Raw genomic sequence first — 20,068 nt, 5'->3', positions numbered from 1 at the left:
ATACTGAGATTAGATTACACACAGGTGGAGTCTATTTACTAATCAGGTGACTTCTGCAGACAATTGGCTGCACTAGATTTTAGTTAGGGGTATCAGGGTAAAGGCTAAATACAAATGCATGCCACACTTTTAACATATTTATTTGTAAATATTTTGAAAACCATTTATTATTTTCCTTTCACTTCACAATTAGTTGCCACTTTGTGTTGGTTTATCACATAAAATCCCCAAAAAATGCATTTATGTTTTTGGGTGTAACATGACAAAATGTGGAAAATTTCATGGGGCATGAATACTTTTTTAACACAATGTATTAAGCTTATGATTTACCAGATTTTACAGAAACTACCCAAATGACCCTGATCAAAAGTTTACATACACCAGTTCTTAATACCATGTATTGCCCCCTTTAACATCAATGACAGCTTGAAGTCTTTTGTGGTATTTTTAGATGAGGCTCTTTATCTTCTCAAATGGTAAAGCTGCCCATTCCTCTTGGAAAAAGCCTCCAGTTCCTGTAAAATCTTGGGCTGTCTTACATGAACTGCATGTTAGAGATCTCCCCAGAGTGGTTTATTGATATTGAGGTCAGATGGCCACTCCAGAACCAGCACTTTATTCTGCTGTAGCCGATGACAGGTCGACTTGGTCTTGTGTTTTGGATTATTGCCATGTTGGAATGTCCATGTATGTCCCATGCACAGCTTCCTGGCTGATGAATGTAAATGTTCCTCTAGTGTTTTTTGATAGCATACTGCATTCATCTTGCCAACAATTTTGACCAAATTTCCTGTGCCTTTGTAGCTCACATCCCCAAAACATCAGCGATCAACCTCCTTACCTTTCATCATAGGCTTTGTTGACTCCTTTTAAAATCTAGCTCAATTTTGGTCTCATCACTCCAAATGACTTTGTGCCTGAAGGTTTGAGGCTTGTGTCTGTGCTGTTTGGCATATTATAAGCAGGATACTTTGTGGCATTTGCATAGTAATGGCTTTCTTCTGGAGACTCTACCATGCAGCCCATCTTTCTTCAAGTGTCTCCTTATTGTGCATCTTGAAACAGCCACACCACATGTTTTCAGAGAGTCCTATATTTCACCTGAAGTTATTTGGGGGTTTTTCTTTTTATCCCAAACAATTTTCCTGGCAGTTGTGGCTGAAATTTTAGTTGGTCTACCTGACCGTGGTTTGGTTTCAACGCAACCCCTCATTTTCCACTTGTTGATTAGAGTTTGAACACTGCTGATTGGCATTCTCAATTCCTTGGATATCTTTGTATATCCCTTTCCTGTTTTTTTTTTTTTATTTAAAAATATTTATTGAAAAGCAGTACATTACATCTTAAGGCCACCATTTCCTATTGGGGCAGAGCATAAGATAAACAAGGCTAGACAACTGAATAAACAAATATCACTCAACAACATTTAGTCCCTACAATACGGAATCTTCCTGAGTTTCAAGTGAACAGGTGTATAAAATATATACTTATACTATATGCACTTAATTTGGTCGTCGATTCTGACACCCCATATGGGTTCACATTGTGTCAGGGACCGACTGGCTCGATAGATAGAATAAGTACTCTTTGAAGGTCAGAACTGGTGTTGCAGCTCAGAAATAACAGCAGTTTCCTGAGATGCACGAGAGTCCAAAGCTAGAGTATACACTCTCGTTACCTTAGACTTCATAATAAAACCAAAAGAAAAAAGATAGGGGGGGAGGAAAGTAGAAGAGAGAGAGAGGGTTAGGGAGGAGGGTGCCAGTTTTAGAACTTAAAGTGGATGTAAACCCACTCTCATCCTCAGGGCCGATCATAGGCAAGGTGCACAGGGTGCTTTGCACCCAGGCGCCTGCAGAGGTGGGGGCGCCAAAGTGGCAGAGTTCTCCCCTCCCTCCTTGTTTGTGTCCGTCCAGAACTAGTGTTCTGAGCATAGGTGTGTGTCCATCCAGAACTCATGTGTCTGACCATCTTCTTTACTATGTCTTCAGTCTCTGAACATCTCCTGTATTATGTCTGCAGTCTCTGATCGTCTCCTGTACTATGTCTGCAGTCTCTGACCATCTACTGTACTATGTCTACAGTCTCTGACCATCTCCTGTACTATGTCTACAGTCTCTGACCATCTTCTGTATTCTCTGAAATCATAAATTCTGCCAGGGTATGTAAACTTATGAGCACAACTGAATACATACAATATGTCATAAAATATGTATGAGTGTGTATTTAATTAATGTTAATCTGAAGGTATAAAAAGTATAATTTTACATATACACTTTAATATGGATTTAACAAACAAATTGACCAAGAAATACGTATACAAAGACACAAAAATAAAAAAATAACATCATATTTATTTAAGAATTTATATATTCTATTTTAAAAAGCTATTTAATAAACCACAGGAATTACAAATTAATAACATTGTATTATAACACACTATACTGTTTATACTGTACAATAAAATATATGACAGTAACTTTTTTAATTAGTTATGATGACATTATTTACAACAATATTTTGTTTTAATCTTCTTTAAAGCCTGCGCTACTTCATTATTCCTTAAACTATAGATAAGTGGGTTTAACATGGGAATAATGACACTGTAAAAAACAGAAGCAACTCTGTCCTGGCTCATGGTGTATTTAGAGGAAGGTCTTAAGTACATAAAAAGGATGGTGCTGTAAAATATGGTAACTGCCAATAAGTGGGAGGCACATGTTGAAAATGCCTTCTTCCTTCCCTCCTTTGAGCGGATACTAAGTATAGTCGATATAATATAGCTGTAGGAGACAATAATGGTAGTGAGTGAGCTTGACTCAGCAAAGCCTCCAAATATGAACATCAGGATTTCATTCATGGTGGTCTTGGTGCATGATAGTTTTAAGAGAGGAGGAACATCACAAAAGAAGTGGTCAATCTTGTTGGTCTTACAAAATGGCAACTGAAAAGTACAAATTGTATGCAGTGTTGCATTGAGGTAGCCCAGAGTGTAAGCTCCAGCTACAAGCTGCATGCATTTTCTCTTTGCCATTATAGTGGAATACAGGAGTGGATTACATATTGCTGCATAGCGATCATAAGCCATGACACCCAATAAGAAGCATTCAGTGGTGACAGATGCAGCAAAAAAATACATCTGTACAGCACACTCATAATAACCAATGGTTTTTGATGTTGACAGAAAATTGACCAATGTTTTAGGGGTTATAATTGTGGCATAGCAAAGGTCTAGAAATGATAAATTATTAAGAAAAAAATACATAGGGCTGTGGAGTCGAGAATCAAGTCTGACTGCTACAATGATGCCAATATTACCAAAAAGAGTGACAATGTAGAAAATAAAAAACAGCACAAAGAGAATAATCTCAAGTTTGGGATTGTCTGTTAGTCCTAATAGAATAAATTCCTTAAATTCAGTGTTATTCCACTTTGCCATGTAAAGTATTCCTAAAATGCAGAAATATTTTGTCATTCCACTGATTTACTTAATAAAAGACATGCGTATGAAAGCAAACTGTAATGCTAACCCCAGGCACATATAATTAGTTTAGAAATATATTAAGAGAAGTATTGCAACAGCAAGACTATTTGGCATTATTACTTTGTGAGTAATGTTGGACCTATTACATGTTTTTTTTTTACATCTATTAAAACAGTAAATGTACCCAATGTAAGGGAGACCTTCTGTTTTGGAAATTATTAGTTACCTGGGGCCAGATTCACATAGCTGCGCTCCGGCGTAACGTTATTCATTTACGTTACACCGCCGCAAGTTTTCAGCGCAAGTTTTCACAAGTGCTTGATTCACAAAGCACCATGGGCGTCCACTGACATTTTTTCAGGGGGGGGCGCTTCTGCAGCGGCGATACACAGTCGCATTTAACCCTTTCTTCAACTGCTAGCAGGGGTTAAAAGTGTCCCCCCCATGTTAAAATGTAAAAACACCCCACTGTGCCCCCTGCATCTTTCAATATCTCTTTGTCACTACTGTGTACCCCTTTTCACAACTGTATCACTGGACCCCTTTACATTACACAGCACCCTGCATCACTGGAACCCTTTACATTACACAGCATCTGCATCACTGGACCCCTTTACATTACACAGCACCCTGCATCACTGGACCCCTTTACATTACACAGCACCCTGCATCACTGGAACCCTTTACATTACACAGCACTCTGCATCACTGGCCCCCTTTACATTACACAGCACCCTGCATCACTGGACCCCTTTACATTACACAGCCCCCTGCATCACTGGACCCCTTTACATTACACAGCACTCTGCATCACTGGCCCCCTTTACATTACACAGCACTCTGCATCACTGGCCCCCTTTACATTACACAGCACTCTGCATCACTGGCCCCCTTTACATTACACAGCACTCTGCATCACTGGACCCCTTTACATTACACAGCACTCTGCATCACTTGCCCCCTTTACATTACACAGCACCCTGCATCACTGGACCCCTTTACATTACACAGCACCCTGCATCACTGGACCCCTTTACATTACACAGCACTCTGCATCACTGGCCCCCTTTACATTACACAGCACCCTGCACCACTGGACCCCTTTACATTACACAGCACTCTGCATCACTGGACCCCTTTACATTACACAGCACTCTGCATCACTGGACCCCTTTACATTACACAGCACCCTGCATCACTTGACCCCTTTACATTACACAGCACCCTGCACCACTGGACCCCTTTACATTACACAGCACCCTGCACTTCTGGACCCCTTTACATTACACAGCACCCTGCACCTCTGGACCCCTTTACATTACAAAGCACCCTGCACCTCTGAACCCCTTTACATTACACAGCACCATGCACCACGGGACCCCTTTACATTACACAGCACCCTGCACCACTGGACCCCTTTACATTACATAACACCCTGCATTACTGGACCCTTTTACATTACACAGCATCCTGAACCTCTGGACCCCTTTACATTACACAGCACCCTTCACCACTTTACATTACACAGCACCCTGCACCCTTACGCAAAATTTTTTTTTAAAATTCGACGCGGGAACGACGGCCATACTTTAACATGGATGGTGTAATTTTACACCACCTAAAGAGGGCTCGTAACTTTGCGACGGGAAAAGCCGACTAGTGACGACGTAAGCGAATGCGACGAACGCGCGTACCTTCGTGGATCGCTGTAAACATCTAACTTGCATACCCGACGCAGGAAAACGACGCAAACTCCACCCAGCGGGCGCCGGAGAATTACACCTACGATCCGAAGGCGTACGAAGCCGTACGCATGTCGGATCGAAGCCTAAAGCCGTCATAACTTGTTTTGAGGATTCAAAACGCCGCTACGATGGCGTATTTCAACTGTGAATCTGGCCCCTAGTTCTCTAAAAAAAAGAACAGTTGCTTGGCCTACACATACAGCATTCACTGCACATTGACTAAGTTTCCCAGGACTGCTTTTGAGACAGTATAGTGTATCTTTGAGTAATCAAAGAAGAATTAGCAGAAATCAAAGAGAAAAAGCTCCCCCCCCCCCCCCCCCCAATTGATATACCCTGTGCAGGGGCGTAACTAGAAATCACAGGGCCCCATAGCAAAATGTTGTATGGGGCCCCCCCCCTCCAAAAAAAAATGAACTAATGCCATTGAACAACACATTACCACACTCATGTGGCACAGTACCCAAGCAACAGCTTATATTCATTTTGAACAGCAAAACAAAAACATTTTTTTTTTACCAAAAATATGTAGAATAATACGTATTGGCCTAAACTGAGGAAATAAATATTTTTTTTATATATTTTGGGGGATATAAATATTGCTATTTTTTTTTAAACTTTTAATTTTTTTTTGGTTCATGGTGCAAAAAATAAAAACCGCAGAGGTGATCAAATACCACCAAAAGAAAGCTCTATTTGTGGGGAAAAAAAGAAAAAAATTGTTTGGGTGCAACGTCACACGACTGCACAATTGTCAGTTAAAGCGACGCAGTGCCGAATTGCAAAACGTGCTCTGGTCTGGAAGGGGATTCTTCTGGGGCTGAAGTGGTTAAAATGACTAGGCTAGCATACTTCAGTAAATCCTGACAAATACCGTACATATGATTCACATAGTGGGAATGACACAGTATTTGAAATCTTCAATACGTTTGTAGAGAGATAAATGTATGACGTTTAATATTGCCACTATTGCTATTACTGCTGATTTTTTATTTTTTCTGCCATTTTTTCTACAAGGACAAAAATAACAATTCTCACTCGAATACAGGGTTTTTCTCCCCCCACAGGACACCTTACGGATACATCAAACTGGCAATGTTAGCAATCTAATCACAAACCTGTAATTCTGTGAACAACAATTTCTTATTGTGAACAGTATTGCAGCTTTTATGTTCATTTAGGTCAACTGAAGATCAGTAAGGGCTCCACAGCACACTGAGTCACCTACCTTAGCAGCCTCAGCCTTAAGTTGGTGTGCGGTCACAGCAGGGCAGGCACTGGCAGTCAGAGGAGCCGAGGAGAGCCGTGAGGCGGCCGAATTGTAATTCCCGCCGTGGAGCCTGCAGCGCCTATGATGGACGTCACACATCCCGTGTCCCGCCATTGGCGCTGCAGACTCCAGAAGGCGGGGCAGCATCCGAGCACATTTTTAGCCCCGAGCGTCTAGGAGTCAGGACCATCTGATGCCGAAAGTGGCTGAAAGTGGTCGATTGCCGCCAGCGCCGAGTACGGTACTCGGCCGTACTCGGTAACACTCGGCGCTGACGGCACTCGGCCACACTCGGCAACCTTCGGCATCAGATGGTCCTGACTCCCAGACGCTCGGGGCTAACAATGTACTCGGATGCGGCAAACACTAGGGGCTTTTCGGGGACTAGGGGTGCAATGGATCAAAAAACTCACAGATCGCATCGATCCTCGGATCAGGAGTCACGGATCGGATCATTTTTGGATCAGCAAAAAAAAAAGACAAATCTTGCTACAGCCATCGGAATTTTAGGCCGCGTACACACGATCGGTCAAAACCAAATATATATATACATATATATACACACATACATTTTATAGTTGCTTTATGGCATTTGGCAACCATTTCACACATAAAACGACATATTTGATACCTGTTGTGTGTGTATATATATATATATATATAAAAAAACTAAGTTTTATCTCATGGGTCTTTTTTTTAGCTTTGTGTTCAGTCATTGTCAGAACTGGACATAACATGCAGTAGTAAATAATCTTGCTGTAAAAACATCATGATTGTACTTTTAACAACCTTTTTACTTTTCCAAACAGCCTCACCTGCTTCCTCTTTAATCCACCCCTGTGAATTGCTATTGTGCTCTTTTTTGTTTCCAACCTCTCACACCAGTGCTTCACTGCTAGCATTCCCTCTCCAAGTGTGCTTGCCAGAGCCCAGTGCACAGCCCTCCCCGCCTCAGCGCGCTGACTACAGAAGTCATCGCGCTGAGGTGGGGAGGCGTGTCACGCTGGGCTCTGGCAAGCACACTGGGTGGAGCAAGATGGCGACGATCCGTTGCACCCCTATCGGGGACCCATTCGGGCTCCAGCCCCCCAAGCCACGCCGGGCCCCACTTGGCTGCGGGCCCCATAGCGCCCACGTGGGTCGCTATGGCGGTAGTTCCGCCACTGACCCTGTGTTATATTGTGGCAGAACTAGGTCCAGCAGAATCATGTTATTTTTGCAGGTTATTTAATTATTGGGGAAAAATGCATCAAGAAATAAAAAACCCAGTGATGATTAAATAAAAAGAAATAAAAATAAAACTCCTATCTGTCTAAAAAAAAAAAAATACAATTTAATTTCGGTATATTGTTGCATGACTGACTAATTGTCATTCAAGCGCCCGATGTCCAAAAAGAAAAAGTTCTCACTTGATGAATTTTATAGTTATTTATTGGAGATAAAAGTAAACAAGTAGAGCCAACATGTTTTGGGGGAATTGCCTCCCCCTTCTTCAGGGCTAGTATATAGAGAAAAAGATACATAGTAAAAACCCATAGCTAGGCCATAGGATACATACAAAGTGCAAAAATAAAAATAAAAAATAATAATTTCAAGATAAATTAAAATCCAAATTATTCTTTAGAATCATATTGCAATTGGTATATAGAATGAAAGCATATCCACATACAATTTTAAATGATAGAAGATGAAAAGCAGTGGGCAAAAAAAAAAAAAAAAAGAACCACTAGATATTCAAGTTAAAAAACAAACAACAAGTCATCAGTAATAGATAATAAAACCATGCATGTAAATACTATAGGATAAGATAAGACCTGTCCAAATCAGTTGAGAATTACAATGTCATATGTATTAATATACATTAATGGAATGTCGTATGATGGATGTAAAAAAAAAAAAAAAAAAACAATTCCAAACCTATTCCTTATCATCAAGTTCCATAGACATGGAGCATACTTAAAAAAAGGTTTATAAGAATATAAAAGAAATTATCAATGTGGCTATTCATTGTAACATGTGTCCACTAGATAAATTATCACAAATAATTATAAACATTTATAAAAAATTATAAATTATAATAATAAACTAGATAAATTATCACAAATATATAAAAAAAAAAAAGAAAAATTGATGGAAGTGTTTCTTTTTGCTTATGTGCCCTAAAAAAGAATGTGGTCAGTGGTTATATCTGTAAAAGAGAGATAAAATGTACAAGGCTATGATACTGACCTGTATTTCTTGACGAGTGGTTAAATTTTGAGAAGATTACATTCTGTGGGAAAAATATCAGAGAGAATGTTGAGTTTAAAAACTTGTTATACCTAGGAGTGGACAGATCAATGGTGCCTAAGGGCCCTTTCACATGGGGCGGATCCACTGGACGGACTCCGCTAGCTCAGTGGGGGATCGCTCTGTTGATCCCCACTGAGCAGGCGGATGACAGGTCCGTCTCCTTTAACTGTACAGAGATGGACCTGTCAGAGCCTCGCTGTTCTCTATGGGGAGATTGGATAACTAATAGGTTAGTTTTCTTCCGATCCACTGGACGGATGACGAAAGTATCGCCATCCGTCTGTTTTGAGCACATTCTGTTGGATTGGATGACAGGCGGGTGTCACCAGACACATCTCTGTGGACATCTGCCTGCCCATAGAAGTCTATTTGAATTGACAGACAGGCGGATCCAAGCAGGTCAATCACGTGAAAGGGGCCTAAAGGGTTAATAGGTGGAATAGAAGGACATGACAACAGGGGATGCAAAAGAGGCCTGCAATGGACATGAAACTGGTAGTACAGAGAATTTAATGTATCTGTTTGTATGGACCTAGAGGGGGATTACAGTTATTAGAGGTTTGAGGCGCTTGTTTAATTATTGGAGGGGGATATCAGGTTAGAATAATAGAAGACTAATGGTTATGGAAGTAAGCAGTGTAGCAGTGAAGGGGGTGACAGATAGGGAGGTGAGTGCAGCCTGCAGCTGTAGCTAGGTTGATCCAGTGGTAATCAGGAGGGAGGTGTGAAGTTATGTCAGGAATGCAGGTCTGACAGCTGGTAGATGAGATAAGATCTGCTTGAGATTGTATAAATTGAGGGACAGGGAGGAGCTGGAGGTTGGTAGACTGAGTGGAGGAGATCAGATGGAAAGAAGTGAGACAATAAGGGACTGATAAGACTGTGAACAGACAGTGAATACTGACTGATCAGCAGCTTTGCGGTAGCCAGCCTTGTGGAGCAGAGACAGCAAGAGGAACATGTGGTGCCTGGAAATGTAAAAGTTTGACAGGAGGTGTGGTCTTGGGGATTGAAAGATGAGGAGAAAGGCTGCATTTCTATTGCTTGGAACAGGGTCTAACTCAGAGCACTAATGATCTTTTAGGAAAGAAAAGAACATTTCCAGGGAACAGTCTTGAAGTGTCAGAAGAATAAGGCCCCTTACACGCGGGGCTTTCCAATCAGGTCCGTCAGTTTTTCAGGCGGTCCTGATCGGACCCTACATTTACTATGGAGCAACGGATGCCAGCGGTGACATGTCCGCTGACACCTGCTGCTATCTGATCCGATCCTGTCCGTGAAATCCAGACGGATGGTGATCCAATTTTCCATCTGTCTCCCCATAGAGGATAGCAGGGCTTTGACAGTGAGCGGAGACGGACTTGTCATCCACCTGCTTAGTGGGGATCAGCGGATCGATCCCCCGCTGGGCAAAGCGAATTCTGCTGTGCGGACTGCCCATGTTAAAGGACCCTAACAGATGGAAGAATCATTGTAACTATTTGTAAATGTTTATCTAGATTTTCTAGAAAGTTTGTACACATTAGTAAATTAATCTCCATGTGTGGATACTTAGGGCCAGATCCACGTACCTTGGCGCATCTATACGTTCGGCATAGCATATCTCAGATACACTACGCCGCCGTAACTTACAGCGTATTTTCCGTATCCTCAAAGAATTTGCGCCGTAAGTTACGGCGGCGTAGTGTAACTGTGTCGGCGTAAGGGCGCACAATTCAAATGGATGAGATGGGGGCGTGTTTTATGGTAATTCCTATTGACCCCACGTAATCAACGTTTTTTTTGAACGGCGCATGCGCCGTCCGTGGGGGTATCCCAGTGCACATGCTCGAAATTAACCCACAACAAGCCAATGCTTTCGACGTGAACGTAACTCTACGCAAAGCCCTATTCGCAAATGTTTTATGCAAACGACGTACACAACGGAAAATTCGACACTGGCCCGACATCCATACTTAACATTGCGTACGCCTCACAGAGCAGGGGTAACGTTACGCCGCAAAAATCCTTACGTAAACTACGTAAAAAAAAGCGCCGGGCAGACGTACGTTTGTGGATTGGCGTATCTAGCTAATTTGCATACTCAACGCGGAAATCGACGGAAGCTCCACCTAGCGGCCAGCGTAAATATGCACCTAAGATCCGATGGCGTACTAAGACGTACGCCAGTCGGATCGAGCCCACATTCAGTCGTATCTTGTTTTGTGGATACAAAACAAAGATACGACAGGGCATCTTAGAAATGCCGGCGTAATTTCTTTGTGGATCTGGGCCTTATTCTTTAATGGGTTGGCCAATTAAAATGAGTGGTGTCCTATTTCTAAATACATAAAAACATGTAAGAAAATGTAATAAATGAATACAGATGAAAGGGTGGGTAGAACAAATTGTTGGTGGAGACATTGGAGAAATCTAAATATGCATATGTAAACATCCAGATGCACCCACTCCACTATGTGTACACCTGTATACTATACACACACACAAATATATATTTCTATGCACACATACACACACACACACATCTACATACATGCACACACACATACTTGCATACCCATATATACACATTTTTTTTATTGCAGGCTGTGTCCCTGTTAAGGAGATTTATTCTCTCTAATTGTACTGATCACCAGTTATTTGGGGACATCTGTTCTAGTGACAACTGTTTAAAAAGAAAGATACCCTGTTACTCCCTGCTGAAAGTGAAGGGAAATATCCTTACTCAGAGGCAAACAAAAATAACCACATTGTTTTTAATCCTCCCCTTCTCTATCCAAAATTAAGAAAAAAGTTTTGGCTTCAGATATATTTAAAAAACAAATCAGATGGGGATTTTACTTATTCGAAGAAGTTGCCATTTTTGAAATGTCAGAAACAGATTCTAAACTGAAATCAATAAATACTGCTTTGTTTAGGAATCAAAATATCTAAAGTAATTTTCAAGAATACACACAGAGTAAATTAACAGTAGATATATATATATATATATATATATATATATATATATATATATATATATATATACATACATATATATGTTATGTATTTACACATAATGTCAATTCAATGGTAATGCACTGTATATATACATTTTAAGGAAAAGCAAAATATTTTCCTCATAATAAATAATAATAAAAGAAAGGCAAAAGTAGCAAAGCTTTATGATATTGCTTCTGTGAAATAAGAAAAGCAATAGAAATGTAGCTCTATGTGTAAAACTTACTCAAGGTCTGTGTGGAAAGGCAGTTAAATTCACAAAGCCAACACACCATGATAAGAATACTTTTTTCTAAAAATGTAACAATTGAGTCCTAAAAAAGATTTGAAGTCCATATCCTTGTTTTAAAGCCTTGTGAATTGACCTTATAGTGTAAATAGAAAATAATCAATTTTATCAGCTGCATTCTGTCTTTACCGTTTATTTCCTAGACCTAGAGGAATGCACATAAAAGGATGTAAAAGTTAATAAAATACAGTCAGTCTGTCAAAATAAATCACTGTAGATCCACATACTGTATATTTGCATATTAGAATACATATTTAGAGATTTGTACAATAATATAATAAAATATTGTTAATGTTTAAATCAATAAAATGCTATTATGTGTAATGTCATATCCTGGTTATTGAACTTAGCAATTGTGACAGTGCAGTACATACAGTAGTATGTGGAATGCCGAAGCTGCACCTACCTGATCAGATATTTTCATGTACTGATGAGTTGGCATTGCGATATGGGGAAAATATATTCTATTTTAAACCCTTTGTGGTTCTGTTCCCTTGAGTCTACATCCCAGCTGGCACATGTTTTGCTCAATCTATGTTTTTTTTCTATACACAAATGCATTGTCAAAAATACAACATAGATTCCAGATGACTGAAACCCCAAAATACATGTATGCATATGTTGGGCTGTATGTTGGTAAAAAAAAAAATATCTTTAGGGAGAGAGGGGGAAATTAAGTGGGGGTACTGAACTTCACCAAGGTAAACAATGGGGAAGTCACCTTATGTTTAGGTGTATAATAATGATGCTTGGTAATGAATGGATTGAATTTGTGAGTACGTTATCCAAGATTGCCAAACCTTTAAAAAGTTGTCATAAGTGTTGTTAGAAACTGACATTAATTTCTCATTAATCTTTATTCAATTTAAAATTTAGGTTGGGGTCTACTATTTTTTTTACTGATGGCCAGTTTGGTAGTAGTGAAGATTTGTGTAATGCCTGCACTGGGTTTGTTAAGGAGTGCTTCCCATGGGTTCTTACATAGCTTTGTGTTGAGAAGTGAGCATAGTGAGAAGGTTATATGCACTTATCCATGGTCTACACACATGGGGACAGGACCACCAATATACCACTGTACCAGAGTTGGGGAAGCCCCTAAAACATGACTGTCGGTAGATGGGGATATACAGTCTTTAGCTAAGTGAGTCAAAATTTGGAAAATTCAGAGATTTGGAGATTCGGAATTTCGAAAATTCGGAAATCCAAAAATAAGAATGAAAATCCGAAAATTCAAAAGAACGAAAATCAGAAAATAAGAACAAAAATCAGAAAATTCAAAAACTTGGAATATAATAACTTAACTATTAAATAATAGGTCTTGGAATTCCCTTAAAAATGTGGCTGTTAGTGAACATAACGCATACGAATTTACCTGAGGTTACGAATTATCCATAATAACGAATTCTATATCTAAAAAATTCAACGTAACAAATTAATAATAATAAATATTAATAATACTACTACTAATAAAAACGTATTATTATTTATTATTATTTTGTTTTGTTCCATTTGTTTAGATGCAGCATTCTTTATTTCGGATAATTCCTAACTTTAGATGTATTTGTTTAGTTCACTAACAGCCAAATTTGAAAGGAAATTCCAATACCTATAATTTAATAGTTAGGTGTTAGTTAGTTATTATTTAGAATTCTGGGATTTTTGGATTTTCGTTCTGATTTTCAGATACTTTCTTATTTTCGGATTTTCAAATTTTTAGATTTTTTTTCAATTTCCGAATTTTTGAATTGACAAATTTAGGAATTCCGATTTTTTGAATTTACAAATTCCGAATTTTTGAATTTACAAATTCCGAATTTACGAATTTTCAAATTTACAAATTCAGAAATTTAGAATTTACGAATTCCGAATTTTCAAATTTACTAATTTTTATCATTTTCGAATTTAGAAAAAAAAACAAAAAACGAATGAAGCAAAAATGAACACATTTTTTGGCAGTGCACATGTCTAATTGTAAGTACGTTATCCAAGATTGCCAAACCCTTAAAAAGTTTTCATAAAGCGTTGTTAGAAACTGACATTAATTTCTCATCTTTGTTAAATTTAAAATGAAAGATTTAGGTTGGGGGTCCTATTTTTTTTTACTAATGGACAGTTTGGCAGTAATGAAGATTTGTGTAATGCCTGCACTGGGTTTTTTAAGGAGTGTGCTTCCCATGGGATCTTACATAGGTTTGTGTTGAGGCGCATATAAGGTTATATGCACTTATCCATGGTCTACACACATGGGGACAGGACCACCAATATACCACTGTACCACCAGAGCTGGGGAAGCCCCTTAAAACAAGACTGTCGGTAGATGTGGATATACAGTCTTTTGCTAAGTGTTATGTACCACGTACCTGGTAGCCAGAGCCCGGTTGTAGGAGGAGGCCTCTCTTACAGCTCCGGCTCGGGAGCTGCTGGATTGGGAACAGCAGACTCAGGAGCCTGGCGGGGTAGGAGTGCCGGCGTATTGAATGAAGATGAAGTTGATGTAGATCCCTGCTGGAAGGTTAAGCTGGAATCGATGAAGCTGGAAGCGGGGGTCAGCGACCCTAACGGAAGGTTTGCGGTAGCAAGCTGAGAAGGTAAGCCGGTTAATAGACAGCAGACGGAAGCAGGGTCAGACAAGCCGGGTCACATCAGATAGTTCAGGTAATCAAGTAGGACAGGCAAGAGAGTGGTCGTGGTACAGGCAGGAAGGTCTGGCAGCGATGGATCAATCAAAGGATAAGTCAATGGTAGCCGAGGTCAGGATCAGAGAGGTGCGGAAGGTCAAACAAGCCGGGTCAGAAGGTTTCAACAGGTAATCAGGTTTTTCAGGTTTACGAACGCTCAGAGACTGTAGATCAGACAGCAATGTGCTGGAGCTGTCAGTGTCCATTTAAAGCCGTTTTGGCGCCAAGGAATCAATGTGCATGCGCGCGCTCCAGCCGCGCGCAATCTTGACGTGCACGCGCGCGCGCCGTTGACGCACGCGCGTGCACCGTAGGCACGTAATGCCGCGCAAATGCGCGCCGTTGTGTTAACCCTCTGGAAGGCTGACGAGGCTGAGAGGTGAGTCCCTGACACTAAGTGGGTCGGAGTGTAATACTACCCAAAGAGTAAAGTATTCTAGGGCCAAAACTTTCTGGAGCTTTTTGCAGTTGTAGTTCTAATTCTCTTGCTATTTTCTGTCAATTCCATGCCAAATCTTCCTATTTCGTTTGGTAAGTTGCTAGGCTATATGCAGCATGGGACATGATTTAAGCATAGGTTCATGATATAAGGTATAAGATATATATGGGTCAATACAATAACAGTGTTCATAGGTTGAAATGATGAGTGGAGAAGAGCTATCTTTCAGCAGAGATTGAGACTTGATGTAGTGTTGTATATGAAGAATCACAGTTTTGGAAGAATATTATTCCAGTTATTGTCAGCAGAAAGCAGATGTCTTTGAAGCTGTGTCATGCCTATCGTTGGACGTGAGCTAGATTCTAAAATTATTGAGGGAATATGGGGAAATATATTATCACTAATAAGGGTAAGTAATCCTTCTGAATTTTTGGTGGTGTCCCTCACTGATAAAGATTGGGCTAGAATGGGATTAAGCCTTGTAACGGAATGACCCGTGACAAACAGAGACTTTGGAAGGATGAGGGGTACTCCTGTACCGGCGTCACCAAGGAGTCTTATGTCTAGGGTCACCTTATGTCTGATAGGGCCATAGGGTGACTGAGAAATGATATCCTAAATTACAGGACAGGGGACATTACTGATCTGCTCATATTGCAGGAGATATTGCATAGTGTTGGTTTATTCTATGACTCATCTCTCTGTGTAGACTGTTGACATGTTAAATGAGGCTGGCTCTTAAAAGGCCTTACATTGTGTGATAACACTGTTTAAAGCCTATAGATGCTCAGAGGTGTGAATACCTTTCTGTTGGAGACGGACCGTCTGTCTAAAGATGTGGATTGAGGGGACATCATTGTGTGATGGTGTTTTGTTTGAATTCTGTTAATGAAGGAATGTGACTTCTCAGGTGCAGTGATTTGGTCATGTTAATTATAGACCCGCGCAGAGAATTCTGGAATGTTTAGCAATTAGCCATCAGAAGGTGTATTGAAGCCCCCCCAGGGTGTGATGGGTGGGTGGAGAGTTTGATTGTTCCTTTCATGCTTGAACTGTATATAAACTTGAGAGCTAACCATTAAAGTTGTCTTGCATTTGAAACCAAAACACAGAGCAAGTCTCGTTATTCTGGGAAATGGGATGTCTGATGTCTGCTGGTTTGTCTGTGTGTCGGATAAGCTGTCGCGGGTTGATGGAAGGTCGTAAACGGTGGTGACCGTTACAAGCCTTGATAGATTTTTAGGTGGAAGTAAAGTGCATATGGACATTGGGTGGCATTCAATCAGATCTAGGGTTGCTCGTAGTGGGGGTTCTTGTGCTAGTTTCAAGGGGGCGATGCTGGCTGCTAAATAATAGCAATAAAGGTTCGGAACAGCAAGATCTTCTGCACATTTAGTGTGGTACAGAATTGTTTTGGTTAAGTGTTGCTGTATATTACTTGTATGTCTGGGGATAGGGATTGATAGAACTCAGAATATATATATATAAAAAAAAGAGAAAATATGTCATTTTTAAAGCATGGTTTCTGCCAATCTACAACATATGATAATGTTGCCAGGTATCTAGACATTTGTTTAATTGCTTTAATAATAATCTGGAGGTGTTGGCTCAAAATCACTTTGAGCCATACTATGATCATGAGCAGATGGTTACTGACTATCGTATGTTTTGTGAGAAAGAAGAGGAAAATGTTTCCACATATAGGGCCTGATTCCCAAAAGAGATACGCAGGCGGAACTGCTGTTCAGTCTGTGCCTAACTTTGGAAACGATCCTCAAAAGGCTTTTTCCAAAGTTAGGCAGAAAATCTGACATGTGTAAGACACTTACACGGTCAGATCTTAGGATGCAGTACCGCATCCGCCGCTGGGGGCATTTCTCATGGAAATGCAGCTTTGAGTATGCAAATGAGGACTTAAGCAGATCCACAACGCTTTTCATCAGCTTTTCAGCACTGTGATTTCTGCGTAAGTTCCGATTTGCTTGCGCAAAACTAGGGCTGGTTTTACAATGTGGAAAGTTAGTCACACCTTGTAAAGGCCCATTCAAGCGACGGCATTTGGTATGCATTCCTGAGGGAGAACTCCACGGCAATTTTTAAATTCAAAACCGGCATGGGTTCCCCCCCCCAGGAGCATACCAGGCCCTTAGGTCTGGTATGGGTTGTAAGGAGACCCCCCCACGCCGAAAAATCGACGTAGGGGGTCCCCCTACAATCCATACCAGACCCGTATCCAAAGCACGCTACCCGGCCGGTCAGGAATGGGAGTGGGGACGAGCGAGCGCCCCCCCTCCTGAGCCGTGCCAGGCCGCATGCCCTCAACATGGGGGGGTTGGGTGCTCTGGGGCAGGGGGGCGCACTGCGGGCCCCCCCACCCCAGAGCACCCTGTCCCCATGTTGATGAGGACAGGACCTCTTCCCGACAACCCTTGCCGTTGGTTGTCGGGGTCTGCGGGCGGGGGCTTATCGGAATCTGGGAGTCCCCTCAAATAAGGGGGCCCCCAGATACCGGCCCCCCACCCTAAGTGAATGGATATGGGGTACATCGTACCCCTACCCATTCACCTGTAGGCAAAAAGTAAAAGTTATTAAACACACAACACAAGGGTTTTTAAAATAATTTATTATTCATGCTCCGGCAGGTACCCACGTGGTGGGTGCCTACCCACGTGCACCCACCACGTGGGTACCTACCGGAGCATGATGGGACGGTGATGCCTATATAAATGGGATGCAAGGCGCGCTTCCATCATTGCAGTGTCAAGAGGCGACGAGTCAACATCGGAAGAGGGGAGAAGAAGAACCTGACGTCACAGAAGACCGCGCTGGCTGCCTGTTAGTAATTGAGCTAACACACAAAGATAGCAGGCAGCCAGCGCTGAAGGAGAAGGCACCGGACAGCTGCAGAAGAACCGGGGTTCGCCGAGTCAACAGCGGAGAGCGGCGAAGATAGAAGACCCCCGGAGAGTGGAGAAGACCCCCCCCGGAGAGCGGAAGAAGAAACCCCCCCGGAGAGTGGAAGAAGACCCCCGGAGAGCGGAAGAAGAAGCCCCCCCTGGTATTAGAGCTAATAAAGAAGACAGGGGGGTGCCTCCGGAGCAGAATAATAAATTATTTTAAAAACCCTTGTGTTGTGTGTTTAATAACTTTTACTTTTTGCCTACAGGTGAATGGGTAGGGGTACGATGTACCCCATATCCATTCACTTAGGGTGGGGGGCCGGTATCTGGGGGCCCCCTTATTTGAGGGGACTCCCAGATTCTGATAAGCCCCCGCCCGCAGACCCCGACAACCAACGGCAAGGGTTGTCGGGAAGAGGTCCTGTCCTCATCAACATGGGGACAGGGTGCTCTGGGGTGGGGGGGCCCGCAGTGCGCCCCCCTGCCCCAGAGCACCCAACCCCCCCATGTTGAGGGCATGCGGCCTGGCACGGCTCAGGAGGGGGGGGGGCGCTCGCTCGTCCCCACTCCCATTCCTGACCGGCCGGGTAGCGTGCTTTGGATACGGGTCTGGTATGGATTGTAGGGGGACCCCCTACGTCGATTTTTCGGCGTGGGGGGGTCTCCTTACAACCCATACCAGACCTAAGGGCCTGGTATGCTCCTGGGGGGGGGGGGAACCCATGCCGTTTTTTTCTTTGAAAATGGGCATGGAGTTCTCCCTCTCAGGAATGCATGCTGAGCGACGCTGTCATTTTTTTTTATAATTATTTGTTTTCCCGGCGCGTATATTTTTTTTCACCCGTCGCAACTTTAGTGTCCCGTCGCAATCCACAAAGCCCGGCGTCAATTACGTTCGCGCGCTGCACGTCGGGAAAATTACGTCACATGCATGCGCAGTACGGCCGGCGCGGGAGCGCGCCTCATTTAAATTTTAAACGCCCCCTGGAGAGGAGGACCGCCCGCGGAGGCACTTAAGTTACACGGCCTGAAATTTCTAGGTAAGTGCTTTGTGGATCAGGCACTTAGGTAGAGATTTTAAGTCAGTGTAACTTAACTGCTGAAAGTTAAGTTAGGCAGCTTTTTTGGGAATCAGGCCCATAGTGTATAACACTACTATTAGGAGATATCGAGGATGATGTCACTACATACAAGGGGGTGTGGTTTCACGTTTCTGGGCTCCAACCCTTTGTCAAAACGTCCTCTTGGTTTGACAAAAGGCTGACTCAGATGTGGGCATTTCAGGCCAAAGCCAAAATAATCCCTCATAGGCTCTAAGTATATAATTAGTCACTGTCAACAGGCATACAACCCCAGCTCTATTTTACACAGGTTCCCAATTACAGTACATTTATTTATTGTTTATTATTATTAATCACCACTGTTAAAAATTGTTGTCCCCATCCTGTCATAATTGGGCATCACCATATTGTAGCTAACTGCTACCCTGTGCTAGGTGTTAACCAGTGTGTAGTGTATCAGAAATACAGTTTCTACCTTCAATTTCAATCTAAGTGACTTGAAGCTGCCAGAGATCTGGAACAAAAAAAAGGACACAGGTATTGTCAGATATTCCTTAAATGCTCTCTTACAGATGATATTGATGTATGCTGTGCTAAGAGTGCTCAACATACTTTTAGACTAACTAAGGCTAAGCCCGTCCGAGAACGCCTGTGGAGGATAGCAACAAGAGATGCTGATCAGCTAAGACAGGCACTACATCAGATGAAAGACCAGGTAATCATTGTGGATAGTAAGGGTCCCTGTGCCTCCCTCATCGGGGTAGTAAGAAAAAATGCAGATCCACCTGCTTGTCTGTAGATTCCAGAATTCTGAATCGGAGCACAATACCTGATCATTATACACTGCCCAGAATTGAAGAAGCTCTGGAGGCTTTAAATGGAAATTGTTGGTTCACTGTGCTAGGCCTGT

The 20,068-nt window shown here is 41.9% G+C and overlaps 1 protein-coding gene across 1 annotated transcript; it reads right to left on the bottom strand.

The window, feature by feature from the left end:
- Positions 1-2,406: 2,406 nt before the first annotated feature.
- Positions 2,407-3,712, bottom strand: LOC120928547 (olfactory receptor 1020-like). Its single transcript, XM_040339623.1, has one exon. It carries the CDS (start codon positions 3,473-3,475, stop codon positions 2,504-2,506), a length of 972 nt encoding a protein of 323 aa, XP_040195557.1. The 5' UTR covers positions 3,476-3,712; the 3' UTR covers positions 2,407-2,503.
- Between the last annotated feature and the right edge of the window lie 16,356 nt (positions 3,713-20,068).

This window comes from Rana temporaria, chromosome 2, assembly GCF_905171775.1.
Source record: "Rana temporaria chromosome 2, aRanTem1.1, whole genome shotgun sequence".
NCBI classification, from domain to species: Eukaryota; Metazoa; Chordata; class Amphibia; order Anura; family Ranidae; genus Rana; species Rana temporaria.
Note: the sequence above shows the minus strand (reverse complement) of the source record. Positions and strands in the feature narration are given on the sequence as shown.

Coding starts and splice junctions, on each gene's coding strand:
- LOC120928547 (XM_040339623.1), bottom strand. CDS start 3,475: ATGACAAAATATTTCTGCATTTTAGGAATACTTTACATGGCAAAGTGG.